At 34.9% G+C, this 19,607-nt stretch overlaps 3 protein-coding genes across 18 annotated transcripts; all 3 read left to right on the top strand.

The window, feature by feature from the left end:
* The first annotated feature begins 1,413 nt into the window (after positions 1–1,413).
* Positions 1,414–6,132, top strand: LOC121939914 (uncharacterized). Of its 16 annotated transcripts, XM_088073607.1 has the most exons (13): positions 1,452–1,612; positions 1,708–1,797; positions 1,902–1,937; positions 2,230–2,265; positions 2,543–2,575; positions 2,906–2,941; positions 3,227–3,262; positions 3,494–3,526; positions 3,857–3,892; positions 4,226–4,261; positions 4,492–4,524; positions 4,868–4,903; positions 5,712–6,132. In XM_088073607.1, the coding sequence occupies exons 1-12, from the start codon at positions 1,471–1,473 to the stop codon at positions 4,879–4,881; spliced, it is 561 nt and encodes a 186-aa protein (XP_087929733.1). In that variant the 5' UTR covers positions 1,452–1,470; the 3' UTR covers positions 4,882–4,903; positions 5,712–6,132. The 16 variants fall into 16 exon arrangements, with proteins under 16 accessions (XP_087929739.1, XP_087929743.1, XP_087929748.1 ...); XM_088073609.1 differs by lacking the exon at positions 2,543–2,575 and having other exon boundaries at positions 1,421–1,612; XM_088073612.1 differs by lacking the exon at positions 2,906–2,941 and having other exon boundaries at positions 1,421–1,612.
* Positions 6,133–9,149: 3,017 nt separating this feature from the next.
* LOC121962235 (galactose-specific lectin nattectin-like) lies at positions 9,150–13,488 on the top strand. The gene is made up of 7 exons (XM_042512459.2): positions 9,150–9,276; positions 9,372–9,459; positions 10,117–10,167; positions 10,267–10,376; positions 11,814–11,948; positions 12,050–12,158; positions 13,189–13,488. Exons 2-7 carry the CDS (start codon positions 9,405–9,407, stop codon positions 13,254–13,256), a joined length of 528 nt encoding a protein of 175 aa, XP_042368393.1. The 5' UTR covers positions 9,150–9,276; positions 9,372–9,404; the 3' UTR covers positions 13,257–13,488.
* Positions 13,489–15,118: 1,630 nt separating this feature from the next.
* On the top strand, positions 15,119–17,927 carry LOC121962472 (galactose-specific lectin nattectin-like). The gene is made up of 6 exons (XM_042512728.2): positions 15,119–15,190; positions 15,286–15,375; positions 16,397–16,512; positions 16,611–16,745; positions 17,475–17,586; positions 17,688–17,927. Exons 2-6 carry the CDS (start codon positions 15,321–15,323, stop codon positions 17,768–17,770), a joined length of 501 nt encoding a protein of 166 aa, XP_042368662.2. The 5' UTR covers positions 15,119–15,190; positions 15,286–15,320; the 3' UTR covers positions 17,771–17,927.
* Positions 17,928–19,607: the final 1,680 nt, after the last annotated feature.

The following is a 19,607-nucleotide window of genomic DNA, read 5'->3' as shown; positions in this document are numbered from 1 at the left end:
GCTAGTGACACTAAAAGGTCTGTCTTAGTTTGTTTTGTCTTGTTTTTCAGACCATGACTTTTCTGCTTTTCCTGCTGGGATAGCAGCATGAGGTTTTTTTTTGTTTTTTTTTAACAGATATCACAACTTTAAATACACCACCACAATAATTATACACACCCAGTTTTGGATTATATATATATATATATATATAAATTTCTCTCTCTCTCTCTGTCTTCTTTTTTATGTCATTTTTCTCACCACCTTTTACTAATTTCTTGCAATTTGCACATCTTGCCAAGTTGCCCATTGCCTTTTTCCAGTGTGATCTATTTGCTGTGGTTTCAATGGTTCAAATGCATATGAAAGGCATCTGAACACAACATAAGAAAATGATGTCCATCCAGGTTTTAAAGGGTTAATGTATGAGTGGTGTAAATGATAAACTGAAGCATAAATCCTTATTTTTTTAATAGATATCATCAGTTCATTGTTTCATTATTTGCTCCCTTTGCTTGTCTCATGAATGTGTAAAATAGTAACATAATAATGATGACAGTACAGCAGACACTGTGGTGTATGTTACTGCTGATTAATATTACCTGACATTTCTATTGACACTTTGCTTTTTCATTTGTTTGCTTTGGAACCAGTTCAGTCAAATTTCCAGACAGGGCGCCATGAACGTCTACCATAAAGATAACAGCCACGGCAGTTGTTTTCCCGCCCGTATTTACCCATCGGCCACACCCACACCTGGCAGCAGCTTCAGTACAATAATATTATTATAATGCATAAATGTTTTTCAATGTTTTGAAATGTGGCTTTTTCGCATTGTCTAAAATGCCACCTCGTGAGTATTTGTATTTTTTAGATAAATGGGAGTTTTCTCAAATCTTGTCTCCATTACATGTTATTATTATTATTATTATTGTTATTGTTATTGTTATTGTTATTGTTATTGTTATTGTTATATTTATTCATTTCAATTTGTGCAATTTGAGAGTGAATGGAAATCCACCTTTTGTGTCCTTGCATCTGTCACACTCTTGTGAATGTGATATCAGTAGATGGCCCTGACAGAGCTTTCTCAAATTTGACACAAACGTTCACTTGGACCAATTTGGTGAAAAGGTCAAGGACACAGTAACCTCATAAAACATGTTTTTGACCGTAACTCAAGAAATAATGAAGTAAAATGTCACACAGGGACACACAGGGGCAGGTACCCTTACAGCACGAATCGGCATGAAACACCTGTAACCTAAAATGATGAGATGATCATTATCATATGATCTGTTTCAGCTTCTCATCTGTTGCTTTATCTTGTTTCAGGTTATCAAGTGAAACATTTTCACGCTCCTTTGTTTTCTGACAGGACAGATCCTGGTCTGCAGGAACAGAATGCTTACAGAGAGGGACGTGGTGACATGTCATGCATTAAAACTAATAAGCCTTTGGATATGGCAATAGATTTTGATAGCCAACCCCATGCTGAGGTGGAGTAGGCTAAGATATTTATTTAAAACAAATAATTCACTGTATATAAGAGCTGGTGTTTCTCTTGTTCAGCACCTTCACACACTGAAGCTCCAGGCTGACGCTGACAAGACAGAAGATAATCCTGCAGAAGGTTTGATTCATCTCTTTATTTTTTCTGCGTTGTCTCTTATCATCAAGTCTACATCTTAGAAATATCACTAACATGTCTGTGTTTCTTTATTAAAGATCATTTTACCGTCTATATCACTTTAACCATGAAGACGCTGACTGTGACTCTGCTCCTCTGTGCCATGGTGGCTCTGACCGGAGTTGCTGGTGAGTATTATGTAGAGATGGTTTTGTGCAAAATGAACAAATAGGATATTAATTTACTCGTCTTGAGATTAACTCATTCATGTCATACATGTCAAACTTTCTAGGTCTTCAAAGAGGAAAATACAATGACCATCAGAACCGTAAGTGAGGTTTGGGTTTGTTTTTTTTAAATAAAGTTTTTTTTTTTTACTTAAATACAGGCAGGGCCCGAAAAAGTCATAAAACGAGTAGAAAATGTTGAAATTTTTATAAAAATCATGGAAACGTGTTGTGCGCAATAAATTGTTATTATTTTTATTATTGTTATTATTTAATGTATTAATAGCTTCTGAGTATTATGTAGAGATGGTTTTGTGCAAAATGAACAAATAGGATATTAATTTACTCATCTTGAGATTAACTAATTCATGTCATACGTGTCAAACTTTCCAGACGTTCGAGCACGAAAACTCACTGATCTTCAGAACCGTAAGTGAGGTTTGGGGGTTTTTTTTAAATAAAGTTTTTATTTCCAAAAATACAGGCAGGATTCCCAAAGTCATTGAAAACTTGGAAAAGTATTCAAATTTTCTAATCACATTTTCCAGGCCCGCAAAAGTCACAGAACAAGTAGAAAATCTTGAAATTTTTACAAAAATCATGCAAACGTGCTGTGTGCAATGAATTGTTATTATTTTTAATTTAGTAATAGCTGCTGCTGATCTTTAGATTAACTCATTCATGTCATACTTGTCAAACTTTCCAGATGTTCGAGCACGAAAATTTGATCATCAGATCCGTAAGTGAGGTTTGGGGGGAGTTAAATAAAGTTTTTATTTCCAAAAATACAGGCGGGATTCCCAAAGTCATTGAAAACTTGGAAAAGTATTCAAATTTTCTAATCACATTTTCCAGGCCCGCAAAAGTCACAGAACGAGTAGAAAATATTGAAATTTTTACAAAAATCATGGAAACGTGCTGTGTGCAATGAATTGTTATTATTTTTAATGTAGTAATAGCTGCTGCTGAGTATTATGTAGAGATGGTTTTGTGCAAAATGAACAAATAGGATATTATTTTACTCACCTTGAGATTAACTAATTCATGTCATACATGTCAAACTTTCCAGGTCTTCGAGCACGAAAACTCACTCATCATCACATCAGTAAGTGAGGTTTGGGTTTGTTTTTTTGTTTTTTTTAAATAAAGGTTTTTTTTTTAACTTAAATACAGGCAGGGCCCGCAAAAGTCACAGAACAAGTAGAAAATCTTGAAATTTTTACAAAAATCATGGAAACGTGTTGTGTAATGAATTGTTATTATTTTTAATGTAGTAATAGCTGCTGCTGAGTATTATGTAGAGATGGTTTTGTGCAAAATGAACAAATATGATATTATTTTACTCATCTTGAGATTAACTCATTCATGTCATACATGTCAAACTTTCCAGGTTCTCGACCACTAAAACTCACTGATCATCACATCCGTAAGTAAGGTTTGGGTTTGTTTTTTTTTTTTTTTAAATAAAGGTTTTTTTTTTTTACTCAAATACAGGCAGGGCCCGCAAAAGTCATAGAATGAGTAGAAAATCGTGAAATTTTTACAAAAATCATGGAAACATGCTGTGTGCAATGAATTGTTATTATTTTTAATTTAGTAATAGCTGCTGCTGATCTTTAGATTAACTCATTCATGTCATACATGTCAAACTTTCCAGATGTTCGAGCACGAAAATTTGATCATCAGATCCGTAAGTGAGGTTTGGGGGGGGTTAAATAAAGTTTTTATTTCCAAAAATACAGGCAGGGTTCCCAAAGTCATTGAAAACTTGGAAAAGTATTCAAATTTTATAATCACATTTTCCAGGCCCGCAAAAGTCATAGAATGAGTAGAAAATATTGAAATTTTTCCAAAAATCATGCAAACGTGCTGTGTGCAATGAATTGTTATTATTTTTAATTTAGTAATAGCTGCTGCTGAGTATTATGTAGAGATGGTTTTGTGCAAAATGAACAAATAGGATATTAATTTACTCATCTTGAGATTAACTAATTCATGTCATACGTGTCAAACTTTCCAGACGTTCGAGCACGAAAACTCACTGATCTTCAGAACCGTAAGTGAGGTTTGGGGTTTTTTTTTAAATAAAGTTTTTATTTCCAAAAATACAGGCAGGATTCCCAAAGTCATTGAAAACTTGGAAAAGTATTCAAATTTTCTAATCACATTTTCCAGGCCCGCAAAAGTCATAGAACGAGTAGAAAATTTTGAAATTTTTCCAAAAATCATGGAAACGTGTTGTGTGTAATGAATTGTTATTATTTTTAATTTAGTAATAGCTGCTGCTGAGTATTATGTAGAGATGATTTTGTGCAAAATGAACAAATAGGATATTAACTTACTCATCTTGAGATTAACTCATTCATGTCATACATGTCAAACTTTCCAGGTCTTCGAGCACGAAAACTCACTGATCATCACATCAGTAAGTAAGGTTTGGGTTTGTTTGTTTTTTTTTTTTAAATAAAGGGTTTTTTTTAACTTAAATACAGGCAGGGCCCGCAAAAGTCACAGAACAAGTAGAAAATCTTGAAATTTTTCCAAAAATCATGGAAACGTGCTGTGTGCAATGAATTGTTATTATTTTTAATTTAGTAATAGCTGCTGCTGATCTTTAGATTAACTAATTCATGTCATACTTGTCAAACTTTCCAGATGTTCGAGCACGAAAATTTGATCATCAGAACCGTAAGTGAGGTTTGGGGGGAGTTAAATAGTTTTTATTTATAAAGTTTTTATTTCCAAAAATACAGGCAGGATTCCCAAAGTCATTGAAAACTTGGAAAAGTAATCAAATTTTATAATCACATTTTCCAGGCCCGCAAAAGTCATAGAACGAGTAGAAAATTTTGAAATTTTTCCAAAAATCATGGAAACGTGTTGTGTGCAATGAATTGTTATTATTTTTAATGTAGTAATAGCTGCTGCTGAGTATTATGTAGAGATGGTTTTGTGCAAAATGAACAAATAGGATATTAATTTACTCATTTTGAGATTAACTAATTCATGTCATACATGTCAAACTTTCCAGGTCTTCAACCATGAAAACTCATTGATCATCACAACCGTAAGTGAGGTTTGGTTTTTTTTTTTAAATAAAGAGGTACATTAATGATGATTGATGGGTTCGATTCATGGATTGTTGTTATAACCCTTTGAGACCTGGGCGAATTGATCTGATTCCTTTCAAGAACATAAGAAGGCGTAAACGAGAAATGACCCAAAATATTGTAAGTACATTTTTAGAAGTTTCAAGAAAATAAAATGAAAATTCAAAAAAAAAGAAAGAGAGAAAAAACATCTAAAAACAAACAAGGAAAGTACCTTAAAAAATGTCTAAAATAATTTTAAAATTGGCATTTTTTCCTATAACATAATTTTAAATACATTATCACAATAAATGTATATACCATTTTCTGTATTAAGACCAGATTTTTTGTTAACTTTCTAGTAATTTTCCTTCCCTCTCTCTTCTTTTTCAGGTTATTGTCATTGTCATCTTTTACTCATTTCTTGCGGGACATTTCTTGCCAAGTTGCTCATTTCCTTTTTCCAGTGTTTTTAAAATAAATCAAACCAGCTGGCTGTGGTTTGAAGGGTTTAAATGCACATGAAAAGCATCAGAACACAACATAAGAACAGGTGCAGGTTTCAAAGGGTTAATGTAAAAGTGGTGGAAATGATTAACCTGAGACATAAATCCTTCATTTTTTGAACCAATATCATTTATTCATGATTTCGTTACTTAGTTTCTTTGCTTTTCTCATGAATGCATAAAATAGTAACATAGTAATTCTGACAGTACAGCAGACACTGTGACGTGATATTTGAATACAGAATTTTAATTAACACCTCTGTGTTTTTGGTATTTACAGCTCAGAGGCTGTGGGATGATCTCGAGTGTACAACTCTTCGCCATTTTGTTTGTGCCAAGAAAATCTGATGGTTCCCGGACTGGCATGGAGACATTTCATTAAATTTTTATTTGTTTCAGTCGTGTTAAAGCACAACAACCAGATTTAGATTCAAAACAACTTTCAACAACTTTTCAAAAATTTAAATCATTCTTTGAAGAATTACAGTTCGGCACTGACCACTGAAATACACATCTCTTTTAATGTCGTCAGAGCCAACTGGTGCTTAAAATCAAATTTCCTTCTATGTTTCTTTGAAATTAAACACAAAACTTTGGTGAATTTTCTGGGTCTACTTTACTTTTTGCTTTATACACAAATGAGAATGTCTGTAACTCAACAAAATCTTTAACTTTCAATAAACCGAATGCATTAAAAAGGCTATTAGTGTGTTGGGTCTACTTTATGAATTTTCTCACTGCATTTTTTTTGTGATAGGAACAATGGTTTCATGTTACTCATATATGTGTTGCCCTACACTTCCATTCAGTAACTGAAGTATGGCAAATAAGTATTCAGCACAGAATTTCCATCGCCCCATAATCTAACATATACTTATAAATAAGTTCTCTTAGACACCTTTGACTTTACATGTGCTGCGTGAGATTTCCATGACAGTTTATCATCCATTTTCACACCCAAAATATGGACAGTGAAACCATTTCGTCCTTTTTTTGGATCAAAAAACAAAAAGCAAATGCCATGAACTTAGTTTTGTTTGCATTTAAGGATAACTTACTCTCCTCAAACCATTTTTATGAAGTTCTTGTTGAGAGGACAAACATCTGTTTGTTTCATCAATCTCATATAAAACCTGAAGCTCTCTATCTCTGTCTTCTTCTTTTTGTTTTCTACCGCTGAAATGCTCATGAATGAAGTGAGAACTGACATATCTCAACTGTGTGTGTGTGTGTGTGTGTTCTTGTACATAGTGAGATCCAATAAATAAGCCCGTTTTTGCAGCAGAGTGAGGACATTTTGACAAGTCCCATTACCCTTAAGTCCCCAGTCTTAATACATGTTTTCATTTTTCTAAATGTTAATTTTACTTAAAATTTGGTTATATTTACTTGATTTTGCGAAGTTGTTGCAACTTAAAAATGACAAGTTTAGTTAAATCAGTCTTTCTAAGTTTCAGCAACTTCAGTAAACCAAGTTTACTGAGCTATATATCTGTATTCTGCTGGTTGCAAACTAGTCAGTCATATTTGTGTTTTCTTAAATGTATTAACAAAACAGAACTTGCAGAGCTCCTCATTTCATCAAATTTGTCTTTGTGATGATCAAGTTAAGTCAGACTAACATGTTTTACTGAAGTCTCTAACAATTATAAAAGAACAAGGTCATATCACGTGTCATTTTTGAGTTGCTACAACTTCACAAAATTAAGTAAATTCAGCTAAATAATGAGTAAAGTTAACCTCTATATTTAAAGTAAGTTAAAAGTCGTAGTTGTATTGTCTTTCTCGGTTTCCAAGGTTATTTTAAATAAGACCAACTTGTCAGATTTTATAGTGTAATAAAAGTTGGGACAACGTAATACTTTAGCCTTAATACTACCTCATAATGATGGACTTAGTCCTATCCCCTGTTAACAAATATTTCCCTGAGTCACTTCTACCTATAGATGGCTCTTAAATATTACCTGACATTTCTATTGACACTTGGCTCTTTCTTTCGATGGCTTTGGATCTGTTCCTTAGTTCAGTTGAATTTCCAGACAGGGAACTATGAATGCGTACCATAAAGAAAACAGCCACAGCAAATGTTTTTCAACCTGTATTTACCCATCAGTCACACCCACACCTGGAGGCAGCGTCAGTATAATATTACTATCATGTGATTATGTTTTTCAATGTTGGGCAGAACTTATGACAAATAACTTCCACTCTAAAACATTTTTGAGTGGCCTTTTTTAAAAAAAAGAAACAAGTACATCTTTCTCTCCAAAAATCCCTAATTATCTCCAAGTTGGTTACCAGTTACAAGATAAGCTACGTCTTACACTATCCACCTCTCTGTTGGCAGTATGTTTTCGGGTTGTCTGACCGTCGTCCAAGCACGATATCTGATGAAAGCAGGGAGAGAAATTTTACAAATTTAGTACAAATGTCCACTTGGGTTCAAGGATGGACTTATTAGAATTTAATGGACAAAGGCCAAAGGTCACAGTCACTGTAACCTCATGTCCATCTCATTCTTTTGAACGTGATTTCCCTTTTCAAGAGTTATGCAATGCAATAACACCTCTTGTAGCACCTGATGCATTGTGTCCAAGGGAGCTGGTTCCTATTGACAAGCCCATAGCCATAGCATCATGTGACCGAGAAAAGCCAAAAAAGTGTTTCCAATGCACTTTTGTGAAATGTGTTTTTTTCATATTGCCTGAAATGCCACCTCATGTGAGTATATATATTTTTTTGCAATAAATGGGAGTTTCTTCAAACTGATGTGTCTGCATTACCCATATTTTATTATTATTATTATTGTTGTTGTTGTTATTTTATTAATTTGTGCAATTTGAGCGTGAATGGAAATCCACCCATTGTGACCTTGCATCTGTCACACTCTTGTGAACGCAATATCGGTAGATGGCCCTGATGGAGCTTTCTCAAATTTGGCACAAATATTCACTTGGACGAATTTGGTGAAAAGGTCAAAGTCACAGTGACCTCATAAAACATGTTTTTGATCATAACTCAAGAATTCATAAACTACAAATTCACACAGGGACACAAAGGGGCAGGTACCCTTCAAGCCTTCAACTGGTGGTCGAAGGTCAAGGTCACAGTAACCTCATTAAACATGTTTTCGGTCATAATTTAAGAAATCATACCCTAAAATTTAAAACAAATGTCAATGAGGATAAAATGATGAATTTATGACATTTTATATCCAAGAGGTCAAAGGTCAGTTTTAACTCCATAATGTTCTGCAAAAACACTCAACGTGCACCTTGACTGGTGCACAGGGACATAAAGCTATATGGTGGTAAGAGCTTGACACTTGATAACTACATATAAAAAGTAATAGTAATAAAATAACTGATAAAATGTAACTTTGATAGGGCAGGTGTCATTCAAGCCTCCAGCATGAAACACATGTAACCTAAAATGATGAGAAAAGTCATAAAATTTTGCATTTTTTCATTATTTCATTCTCTAGCCTTCTGTTGTCTTTATCCTGTTCAGGTTAGCAGGTGACACGTTGTCACACTTCATTGTTTCCTTGCCAAGAAGGATCCTGGTCTGCAGGACTTTCTCAAGAATCTCATCTCAGTGCTTGCAGAGTGGGACGAGGTGCCATTTGGTGAAGTTAATCTGATAAGCCTCAACAGATGGCAATTGATTTTGATATCAATTTTATGATTTTATAACCAACCCCATGCTAAGGTGGAGTAGGCTAGATTATTTATTTAAAACAAATAATTCACTGTGTATAAGAGCTGGTGTTTCTCTTGTTCAGCACCTTCACACACTGAAGCTCCAGGCTGACGCTGAGAAGACAGAAGATAATCCTGCAGAAGGTTTGATTCATCTCTTTATTTTTTCTGCATTGTCTCTTATCATCAAGTCTACATCTTAGAAATATCACTAACATGTCTGTGTTTCTTTATTAAAGATCATTTTACCATATATCACTTTAAGCGTGAAGATGCTGACTGTGACTCTGCTCCTCTGTGCCATGGTGGCTCTGACCGGAGCTGCTGGTGAGTATTACAGTGTGTGGAAAGACCAATTTTAACCACAATCTTAATGGCTTATTTGTGTGAGAGAGAGTTTGCATGCTGTTATTGTGTATTTAGAGCAGTGATACTCAACTTGTGCTTTTAGTATGCGTAAGGTGCCAGAGTTTATGAAATAGCATTAAAAAAGAGCTGTTTGATATCCAAAACGAGGTCCTAAAATTTGTTAGATGTTCTAAAATCGTAGAAATGTCCCAACCGTCTAAAATAGTCCTGAAATCCGAGCAACATCTAAAAATCCTAGAAACAGCCTAAAATCCTAGAAACATCCTAAAATTTTAGAAATTTCCTAAAATCCAAAAATGTCCAACAATCCTAAAATCCCCTAAATACTAGAAATGTCCCCAATACTATAAGCATCCTAAAATTCTAGAAATATCTCCAAGAATCCTCAAAATGCCCTAAATTCTAGAAAATTTCTGAATTTCAAGAAACAAAAAAAATCCTAGAAGTGTCTGAAAATTCTAAAAAAAAAGAAAAATGTATGGCTGCTGCCATTGGCCCCTGGCCTGCTGTCATTTTGCAAAAGTGGCCCCCGACCAAAGCAAATTGAGCATCCCTGCTGTAGAGTGACAACAGCAGAGGGACCGAGTCACTGAATGTGCCGTATTAAACCTCCAGCTGTTCCCGAGCCAGGACCTGTTGAGGACACAGAACTAGTCGTTCAAGAGGGTGAGTTGTTATTTGTTACAGAAATGCAATGTACAAGTCAAATGAACTTAGTTTGAGAAATTCGGTTCATGTGCCACTTTCTCTCGTTTTTGCTTTCAGGGGAGCATCACATCGTCGAGAGGGCTACATCTTGTCCCGGTGGTTGGGAAAGCTACAACGGTCGCTGTTTCCACTATGTTCCAACTCCAATGAGCTGGGCTAATGCCGAGGTAATCAGGTTAACTTATTCTGTGCAGAACGTTTTGCAGTTGAGTCATGATGAAAAGGGGATTTAAGTCTGATTTAACTGATGATTATTCTGACATCAAACAGTAGAAGTGATGTGTAGAATGGTTTAGTTAGTGGGCGGCTGGATTTTCTCTCAAATATAAACCAAAAAAGATCTCCATAGTTTGTAAGATTTGTCCCTGGAACCGCTTAAAGAAATTCTAATTTTCTGTAATTTAACCAAGAACAATAAATCTTGGACTCACTGTGAAAAACTAGGTGGAAAACTATCTTTCCAGCAAACATGTCCAAACAAAAGGCGTAATGGTAATCATGTGATGAACTGTATCACCTGCTCTTCCACCTCTGGCTGCTAACATCACTATGGCACCATCTTGTGGTTAAATGAAAACAAATCAATCCAACCAAAAGAGGGGAAAAAAAACATCATTTCAAACAACTTGCATTGAAAATAAGTAATAACAGTTAAACCTAACTTGTAGGGAACATCTCAAATAAGCTCCATATTGCAGTATAGTGTTTCATTTATGTATCCAAAATGTTTCTCCTTTTCGAAAGCAGTCAGTCCAGATTTTTGCCTTCTTATTGCAATGCAATTTTAGGAAATGTTTTGGTAACTTAATAATAATCATCATTAATAATTAGCAAATTAATTTGGATGTTTATAGAACTGTAATTTCATATTGACAAAAGAGTGTTTTTATTTCCCATATGTATATTAAGTACTTTTTCTGGATTATACTGTAGAGCTGTTACTTGTAACAAAGTATTTTTACAGTATTTTTCCATCCGAACTTTCAACTTGGCGACTGTCTGGTGCATTTCATTCTTCATTTTTTGATAATTTTGGCTGTGTTCATGCATATGGCATAGATTTGGTATTGTGTATTTTTGTTTAATGTTGGAATTTCCAACTCAGCTCCTACAATAAGTCTAAAATACACCGTGGAAAAAGCCATAAACCACAAAAAAAAAATGCATTGTATTATTTCTGGGGTTCATTCGTGGCTTTTTAATTGGTGAATGTCAGTACAAAAACCTGGAATTTAAAGGATTAAAATTCTAAAAATTGATGAATATTTGATATTTGTGATCAGGACTGATGCTGGTTAAAAAAACACTCAATGAAAGTAGAAAGTGATATTAATGTATAATATTTTTTCAAGATTGACATTCAAAAGCGCCAAACCATTTGTACGCTGAACAATACGAATGTGTGTTATATTAAATTGGGCCTTAAGGGTTAACAAAAGTACAACATCTGAATACTTCTTTCGCTGATGGTGCAGAATACTTCTTCAGTTCATCCATTCTGCTGTTTTTGCCTGTTGGTAATGAGCATCTTCTTCTAATTTCGTGTCTTCGTTCGACTTTATGATGCATCATTTGTGTGGCTGGCTCTCTCTGTCCTTGTGTAGAAATATTGTCTGAACTTTGGAGGAAATCTTGCATCAGTGCACGACTTCAATGAGCAGCACGTGATTCAGAGCATGATCCTGAGGCTCACTCATTCATATCCACACACATGGCTTGGAGGCTACGATGCGACCCAGGTTTGTTTCTGATTACACAAAATCATACAGAAACTAATTAAAAAGCTTGCTTCAATTAAACCATCTACTGTATAATATTATATTGTATTCTAATCTTTCAGGAGGGAACCTGGTTCTGGAGTGATGGTACACCTTTCAGGTTCAACTACTGGGATCAAGGACAGCCTGATAATTATGGGACTTCACACTGTTTGATTATGAACTTTGGAGGTAACTATAAACATGGTCTTAGAAACATTTTAAGTGTTTGGTAAAAGAGTTATTAATGCAGACATCAATACAAATGATGATTATTCTCAATTATTGTATGATTTTTAATTTGGTTTCCCATCTACACAGCACAATAACCAAGAAAAATATGTTTTCAAAACCATTTGCTCTATGAACGGACTCGGTTTAGAGCTTTTATATAGATGATTAAAATTTCTTAAAGAAATTCATCAGTATAATATTTTTATTACTCTGCTGGCGATGGCCGTGGCTAGAGCCATTATATTTTGAGGTTGTCCATCCGTCTGCCTCATTTTTGTGAATGTGATATTTCAAGAACGCCTTGAGAGAAATTCTTCAAATTTAGTAAATCATCCACTTGGACTTAAGGATAAAGTGATTACATTTTGGTGGTCAAAGGTAAAGGCCACTGTGACTTGATGTCGGTCTCAGTCTTTTCATTGTGATATCTCAAGACTGCTGTAGTACAAATGTCCATTTGGACTCAGGGATGAACTAAGTAGATTTTGGTGATCAAAGGTAAAGGTCACTGTGACGTCACATCTGTTTCATTCTTGTGAACGCTTTTTTTTTCTTTAAAGAAAATGTCAAAGGAATTACTTTAAATTTGGCACAAATGTTTACCTAGACTTAAAGATGAACTGATTTGATTTTAGTGCTCAAAGGTCAAGGTCACTGTGACCTTCCAACTGAGTCATTCTCATGGATGCAATATGTCAAGAACGCCTTGAGGACATTTCTTGAAATTTAGTACAAACGTCCACTTGGACTTAAGGATGGGCTGACCAGATTTTGGTGGTCAAAAGTCAAAGGTAAAGGTCCATGTGACCTCACATGTTTCCTTCTTGTGATTTTGGTCAGATACTGAATTGGTGACACTAACCTTGAAAATTTGCCTCTTAACTTTTTAAGAAAAAATTAAGTTAATAATTATTTAAGCTCTGATGGCTTATTAATCTCTTTATCTATCCCAGTCTATCCCTAATTATCTTACTCTGTCTTTTTAAAGGCCCCAAGAAATTTGACGATCAGCGTTGCTATGAAAGTAAGCCGTTCGTCTGCGCCAAAAAACTATGATGTCTCTTTGGATGACAGAGAAACATGCAGTCGTCATCACAACCACAGGAGCCGGGTGGATGTGATTCTTACCTGCATGTCTTCATCATCGATAACCTCTTGCATGTAGTAATCCATACTTCTGTCCTACTGTTGTGTCCTATCCTACTAGGAATGGACCCTCTTAGCGTGTTCATTCTGTGAGTTTTTCTCGTCTTTCACACGATTAAAAAGCCCAAGCATTGAAAAAGAATCGAGTCTGTGAGTGTGAATTATCCTACGCTGCACATGAATACACACCAAACTGTGAATACACAGCAGGATGGAGGAGAATCTCTATCACAAATGGGAGGCTGAAAATGCAGTTTGAGTTTTGTAAGCAGGAAAAACAGATGAGACAAGATGTTATTCTTAAACCAAGAGCAAAGTTAGCAAAAACAACAACAAAGAAATGACCTGGAAACGTGCTTAAAAATCATAAGATCAATATAAATATATTTTTGAGATTTTTTAAAAATTTGGGACATTTGAGCCTTAATACTACCTCATAATATCCCGTTAACAAATATTTCCAAGTTATCACTACCTAAAGATACCTCTTAAATTCCTGGTGAGAAATATTTGTACACCTCTACACTGGTGTATGTTAGTGCTGATTAATATTACCTGACATTTCTATTGACACTTGCATCTTTCATTTGATTGCTTTGGATCTGTTCCCCAGTTCAGTCAAATTTATGGACAGGGAACTATGAACACGTACCATAAAGAAAACAGCCACAGCAAATGTTTTTCAACCTGTATTTACCCATTGGTCACACCCACACCTGGAAGCAGCTTCAGTTTAATAATATTATTATAATGCGTGAATATTACCTACCTTAACAGATGTCCAAAAATCCCTAATTCTTCCCAAGTTGGTTACCAGTTACAAGATAAGCTACATCTTACATTATCAACCTTTTGTTATGTTTTCAGGTTTTCTATCTAACTGTCCCATTCTCATAAACATGATATCTCCAGAATTCAGCGAGGGAAATTCTTCAAATTTAGTACAAATGAGCATTTGGACTCAAGGATGAACTGATTAGATTTTGGTGGTCAAAGGTCAAAGGTAAAGGCCATTGTAACCTCATGTCCGCCTCAGTCTTTTGAATGTGTTATCCAATGAATGCCTGAAGGAAGTTACTTCAAATTTGGCACAACTATTCACTTGGGCTCAAGAATGAACTAATTAGATTTGGGTGTTTAAAGGTCACTAGGCGGGTTTTCATTGCAGATTTGCACAATTTGAGCAACATATTTAAAATGTTGCTAAAACACAATTGTGAGATGACTGTATTTCCACTGAGTGATGCTTTGTGGCAAGAAGCATGGCAATGGATGGATGGATGGATGGATGGATTATTATTATTATTAGAAGTAGTAGTAGTAATTTCAGTTTTTGACCATAACTCAAGAATTCATACACTAAAATGTCACACAGGTGCCCTTCCAGCATGAATAGGTATAATACACCTGTAACCTAAAATGATGAGAAAAATCATAAAATGTTGTGCTTTGTCATTATTTACAATCACTGAATATGATTTGCTTCAGCTTCTCCAGCAATTTGTTGTCTTTATCCTGTTCAAGTTAGCAGGTGACACGTTGTCACACTTCATTGTTTCTCTGCCAAGAAGGATCCTGGTCTGCAGGACTTTCTCAAGAATCTCATCTCAGTGCTTGCATAGTGGGATGTGGTGCCATGTCATGTATTTAAACTAATTAGCCTTTGCAGATGACAGTGGATTTTGATTTTATAACCAACCGCACACTGAGGTGGAGTAGGCTAAGTTATTTATTTAAAACAAATAATTCACTGTATATAAGAGCTGGTGTTTCTCTTGTTCAGCACCTTCACACACTGAAGCTCCAGGCTGACGCTGACAAGACAGAAGATAATCCTGCAGAAGGTTTGATTCATCTCTTTATTTTTTCTGCGTTGTCTCTTATCATCAAGTCTACATCTTAGAAATATCACTAACATGTCTGTGTTTCTTTATTAAAGATCATTTTATCATCTATATCACTTTAACCGTGAAGATGCTGACTGTGACTCTGCTCCTCTGTGCCATGATGGCTCTGACCGGAGCTGCTGGTGAGTATTATTTTTTTAAATAAAGTTTTTTTTTACGTAAGTACAGGCAGGAGACAGAGTCATTGAAAACTTGGAAAAGTAATCAAATTTTATAATCACACTGTTCAGGCAAAAGTCTTGGAACGAGTAGAAATCATTGAAACTTTTACAAAAATATTGGAAATGTGTTGTGCTCAATAAACTGTTATTATTTTTTAATTTATCAAGAATTTTTCGTTGTTGTTGTTTCACCATTAAGTACATACATATAACCAAATATGAAGTCAACAAAGGGATGATATTAGATTGGATATCAGATTTTTTTTTTTGAAGGAAAGCAACAATAATAATGAACAAAAAGATACTTTAAAAAAAAGTTAAAGAAATAAGGAAATGAAGCAAGAGAAAAAACTAAATACATTAAAAACAAACAAATTAGACAATTAAAAAAATGACAATAATGTAACATAACAGTGAATTCATTTTCTTTAGCTGATGACGTAACGTAGCTGTAGCATGTGTCGACGTGACAACATTTTGGTTGTTTTTGTTTACTTGTTCATCCCAAAAGTTTCTTCATTTTTTCTTCGTGTTCGGTCTCTCCTTTCATGAACTGTTTAAATGTACCTGTCTTACTGATATAGCAAAAGGGACAAGGCTGATACAGAAGTCTTTTTGACCGTGACTGCAGCCTTTACCAACTTGTTGTTGTTTGTTGTTATTATTTCTGTATTTGTATATGAATTTACTCTATTTTTGTATTTATTTTGTATTATTATTATTTATTTATTTATTTATTTATTTATTTATTTTAAATGTTGGTTCCCCCTGCTGGGATAGCTTGTAGGTGTTTTCACGTGTGGACTTAAAATTAAGTCCGCCTGCAAGTTTTCTTTGCGTTATTGCCAAATGCACACGCAGAAGAAGGGCGTGTGTCAATAATACATTTTTTTTTTTTTAAATGCTATGATCGGAGTGCTGTCCTGATTTTGACTGCATTATTAACCGAGGACGTACATGTTATTCTCTCACCTGTTTTCAGGAAACAGTCAGCAGATTAGTATACAAGTGCATTCACCATGTCCACCCCACTGGTCTGAGATCAGTGGTCGCTGTTTCCGCTATTTTCCAGCAGCCCTGAGTTGGGCCAAAGCTGAGGTAATCAGGATGGCTTTGATTTACCGCTTCTGTGTAAAGTTCATCTTGTTTGTGTTGACTTTCACTCTTCATTACTTGGTAACTTGTCTCCTTTGTAGAGGTACTGTCAGTCCATGGGTGGAAACCTTGCATCGGTGCATAACATAGAGGAGTACTGCGCCATTCAGAGGCTGATATTGAAGACCAGTCATGAGGATACAAGCGCATGGATCGGAGGCTCAGATGCAGAGGAGGTATTTTATTCCTTAGTATTATGGGATGTATGTGATTTGAAGGATCAGTATCCCGATTGACACATATTTAATTAATCGGGATCGGTTATTTCGAGCATCCACCCTGGCCGATCTTCTGTTAACACTCGTCATCACACAGGCGTCGTCAACAGAGAGCACGATTTTCAGCAGATCTTTAGGTTTTATTGTAATGCTGCTACTCCAATAAATAGAAACTGATTAATGTCCATCTTAAGCTGCTGCTCCACTTTAAGTGGAATGAAACATTTTTAGTGAACTAGTTTTCCTAAAAAGCTGTAACGAGCGAAATTGTGACCAGTTTTTTATCAGTTGTGATTAGGAATTTACGCTCTAACACTACTTTAAACTGTGATTAAATTACTCACATATAGTGTTCTGAACTTTTATTACAATTCAACACAAAGTGGATTTGAGATCAATTTCTGAGGACACATTTTAGTTTTTTCAGTTTATTTTGTTGAAAAAAATAAGTGCTGCACTAAGTGGAATTGAGCCAGATAAAAATATTTTTAGTTTGTTTACTTTTTTATTTGCCGTATTAGCTCTTCGGATACTCAATATAAACGCGCTCAGATCAGGACCGAGGCCAAAAAAAAACTGATAGGGACATCCCTAATCAATACACAAGACTGGACATATGTTTCATCAAAACATTTATTTATTCATTTATTTTTTTTATTCCTATAATATTCTGTACTGTTGTCATAGGAGCATGTTTGGCTGTGGAGTGATGGTTCCAGTTTCACCTACACCAACTGGCATCCTGGACAGCCTGACAACAACTTCTTCAGGCAGCACTGTATACGAATTAACTATGGAGGTATATTAATTATAATTTAGAGGTTCAGTTCATGGATTATTACTATGACCATCTGAAACCTGAGCGAATCAGAATTTTAACTGTGTTTTTGGCATTTACAGGTCCAAAGGCGTGGGATAACCTCTTGTGTACAGATCATCTCCCTTTTGTCTGTGCCAAGAAAATGTGGCAATCTCATGCTTAAAATGAAATTTCCTTCATTGTTTCTCATCCTTGGAAATCAAACACAAAATTTGGGTAATTTTCTGGTTCTACTTTACTTTTTGCCTTTTACGCAAATGATAAACTCTAACTTAACTCAACTAAATCTTTAACTTTCATTAAACCTAATGCAATACAAAGGCTGTTGGTGTGTTCTCTTGGGTCCACTTGAATTTTTCTCACTGCATTTTTTTGTGATATGAACAAGACAAGTCTTGATTTAGGCATAATATGGTATGCTATAATTTAGGAATGGGACATTAAAAGAGAAAAACTAGAGTTTAAAAGCATTTTGCATTGAACAGCTTCTCTCTTGTGCTCTTCAGAGCTGCAGTCTGCTCTCCTTCAGGCATCTTCCGTCAGCTCTTCAGTCATTTGACAGGAAATTCGATTACATCGGCCTCTCCGGGGGGGGAGCATTTATACGATCAATACTCTCTAATTGATATGACAGAGGAGTCTGTTGTAATGCATGCAGTGTCATTTAGATCCAATTTTTTTCAACAATATAACAATTTTGATCAAGGTTTTTATTTTTATTTTCCAAATGTAACCAAAAATAAAAAATACAGCTTTGCAACATGTTCCTATCCAACGTCCATTTCCCATCCACTGGATCTTTAATATCTTTCCTCTCAGGCAAACAAAACAAAAAAGTAAATAAATAATAACAAAAATGAAACAAAAGAATATTAATTTAAAAAAAGAAGCAAGAAAACACAAAAACTGGTCACACAGTAGTTCATCTATAACTTTCCAGACAGACAGGGTGGAAAAAGTTAAATAAAAACAACAACAATGAAACAAAACATAATTACTATTTTAAAAAGTTAAAAAAGAAAAAAAAAGACAGCAAGCATCACAAAAAATGATTATGCTGGTAGCTGCAGTGCCTTCATTCATTAATAGCTTCCAGTCAGAGAAGAAAAGGGAAAACAAGTAAAAATGACAACAATTAAACAAGAAAAATGAATTAAAAAACATAAAAATAAAAGAAAAAAATGAAAGAAAGCAAACACAAAAATGAGTCACACAGTTATGGTGGAGCCAAAGTATTTTTTATTAAAAGGTATAAAAACAAAGAAGACTGAAAAATATGAATCAGACACAAACACACAATGACGTCCACCGGCTTATTTTTATCACAGCGACTCCTGAAGTTAGCATACTTCCCGTAAGCACACACACACACACACACACACACACACACACACACACACACACACACACACACTCCCTAAATATATATATGACATAACTAAAGCCCAGTGGGTCAGACTATAAATAGTGGAGCAACAGAAATCCCCCTCCGTCTGTTCACAGTCTGCCTGTTACTGAACATATCACATCATTACACCTCCTCACTTTCACCGTATAATCTCCCCTTTGTTTCTTCAGTGTGGACATAAAATATATATTATGTATAAATATATAAATTTTAGGTTTTGCAGTGAACGAACGATGACAGCGGCTAAGAATTAAACCCAAAGATCATCCGAGTCGACCGTTTAAATTCCTTCACTGCCTTTTCTCTCGTTTGTCTCGTTAAAACCTTCATTCCTGCGAAACGGTCACATGAAGGGTCTTAAACTCATGATCTCGTCGTGTTTGCAGGTTCGTGAAGGTTTCGGGGACTCTTCCAGTCCACAGACTCAAACTCAGACTTTTTCTTCTGCTGCTGCTGCTTCTTTGGCTTATTTTTCGGTAATGTTATTGTACTTGCATATTTAAAATTATGTTACAGAACTGTTATACTTTGCAAGCACTTTTTCCAAGTCTTGTTTTCCTTTCTTTTTTCCTTTTTTTTAGTGTTATTTATT

Source organism: Plectropomus leopardus, chromosome 23 (assembly GCF_026936395.1).
Source record: "Plectropomus leopardus strain MGB_pleo_1.0 chromosome 23, ASM2693639v1, whole genome shotgun sequence".
Lineage (NCBI taxonomy): Eukaryota > Metazoa > Chordata > Actinopteri > Perciformes > Serranidae > Plectropomus > Plectropomus leopardus.
Note: the sequence above shows the minus strand (reverse complement) of the source record. Positions and strands in the feature narration are given on the sequence as shown.

What these genes read in the sequence shown, in the direction of transcription:
- LOC121962235 (XM_042512459.2), top strand. Translation starts at nt 9,405, where the DNA reads ATGCTGACTGTGACTCTGCTCCTCTGTGCCATGGTGGCTCTGACCGGA. An exon ending in AGAACTAGTCGTTCAAGAGG is followed by an intron (nt 10,168 to 10,266) that starts GTGAGTTGTTAT and finishes TTTTGCTTTCAG; the next exon opens with GGGAGCATCACATCGTCGAG. An exon ending in TTTGATTATGAACTTTGGAG is followed by an intron (nt 12,159 to 13,188) that starts GTAACTATAAAC and finishes GTCTTTTTAAAG; the next exon opens with GCCCCAAGAAATTTGACGAT.
- LOC121939914 (XM_088073607.1), top strand. Translation starts at nt 1,471, where the DNA reads ATGCTGAGGTGGAGTAGGCTAAGATATTTATTTAAAACAAATAATTCA. An exon ending in ATACAATGACCATCAGAACC is followed by an intron (nt 1,938 to 2,229) that starts GTAAGTGAGGTT and finishes CAAACTTTCCAG; the next exon opens with ACGTTCGAGCACGAAAACTC. An exon ending in ACTCACTGATCATCACATCC is followed by an intron (nt 3,263 to 3,493) that starts GTAAGTAAGGTT and finishes CAAACTTTCCAG; the next exon opens with ATGTTCGAGCACGAAAATTT.
- LOC121962472 (XM_042512728.2), top strand. Translation starts at nt 15,321, where the DNA reads ATGCTGACTGTGACTCTGCTCCTCTGTGCCATGATGGCTCTGACCGGA. An exon ending in GGCTCTGACCGGAGCTGCTG is followed by an intron (nt 15,376 to 16,396) that starts GTGAGTATTATT and finishes ACCTGTTTTCAG; the next exon opens with GAAACAGTCAGCAGATTAGT. An exon ending in TGAGTTGGGCCAAAGCTGAG is followed by an intron (nt 16,513 to 16,610) that starts GTAATCAGGATG and finishes TCTCCTTTGTAG; the next exon opens with AGGTACTGTCAGTCCATGGG.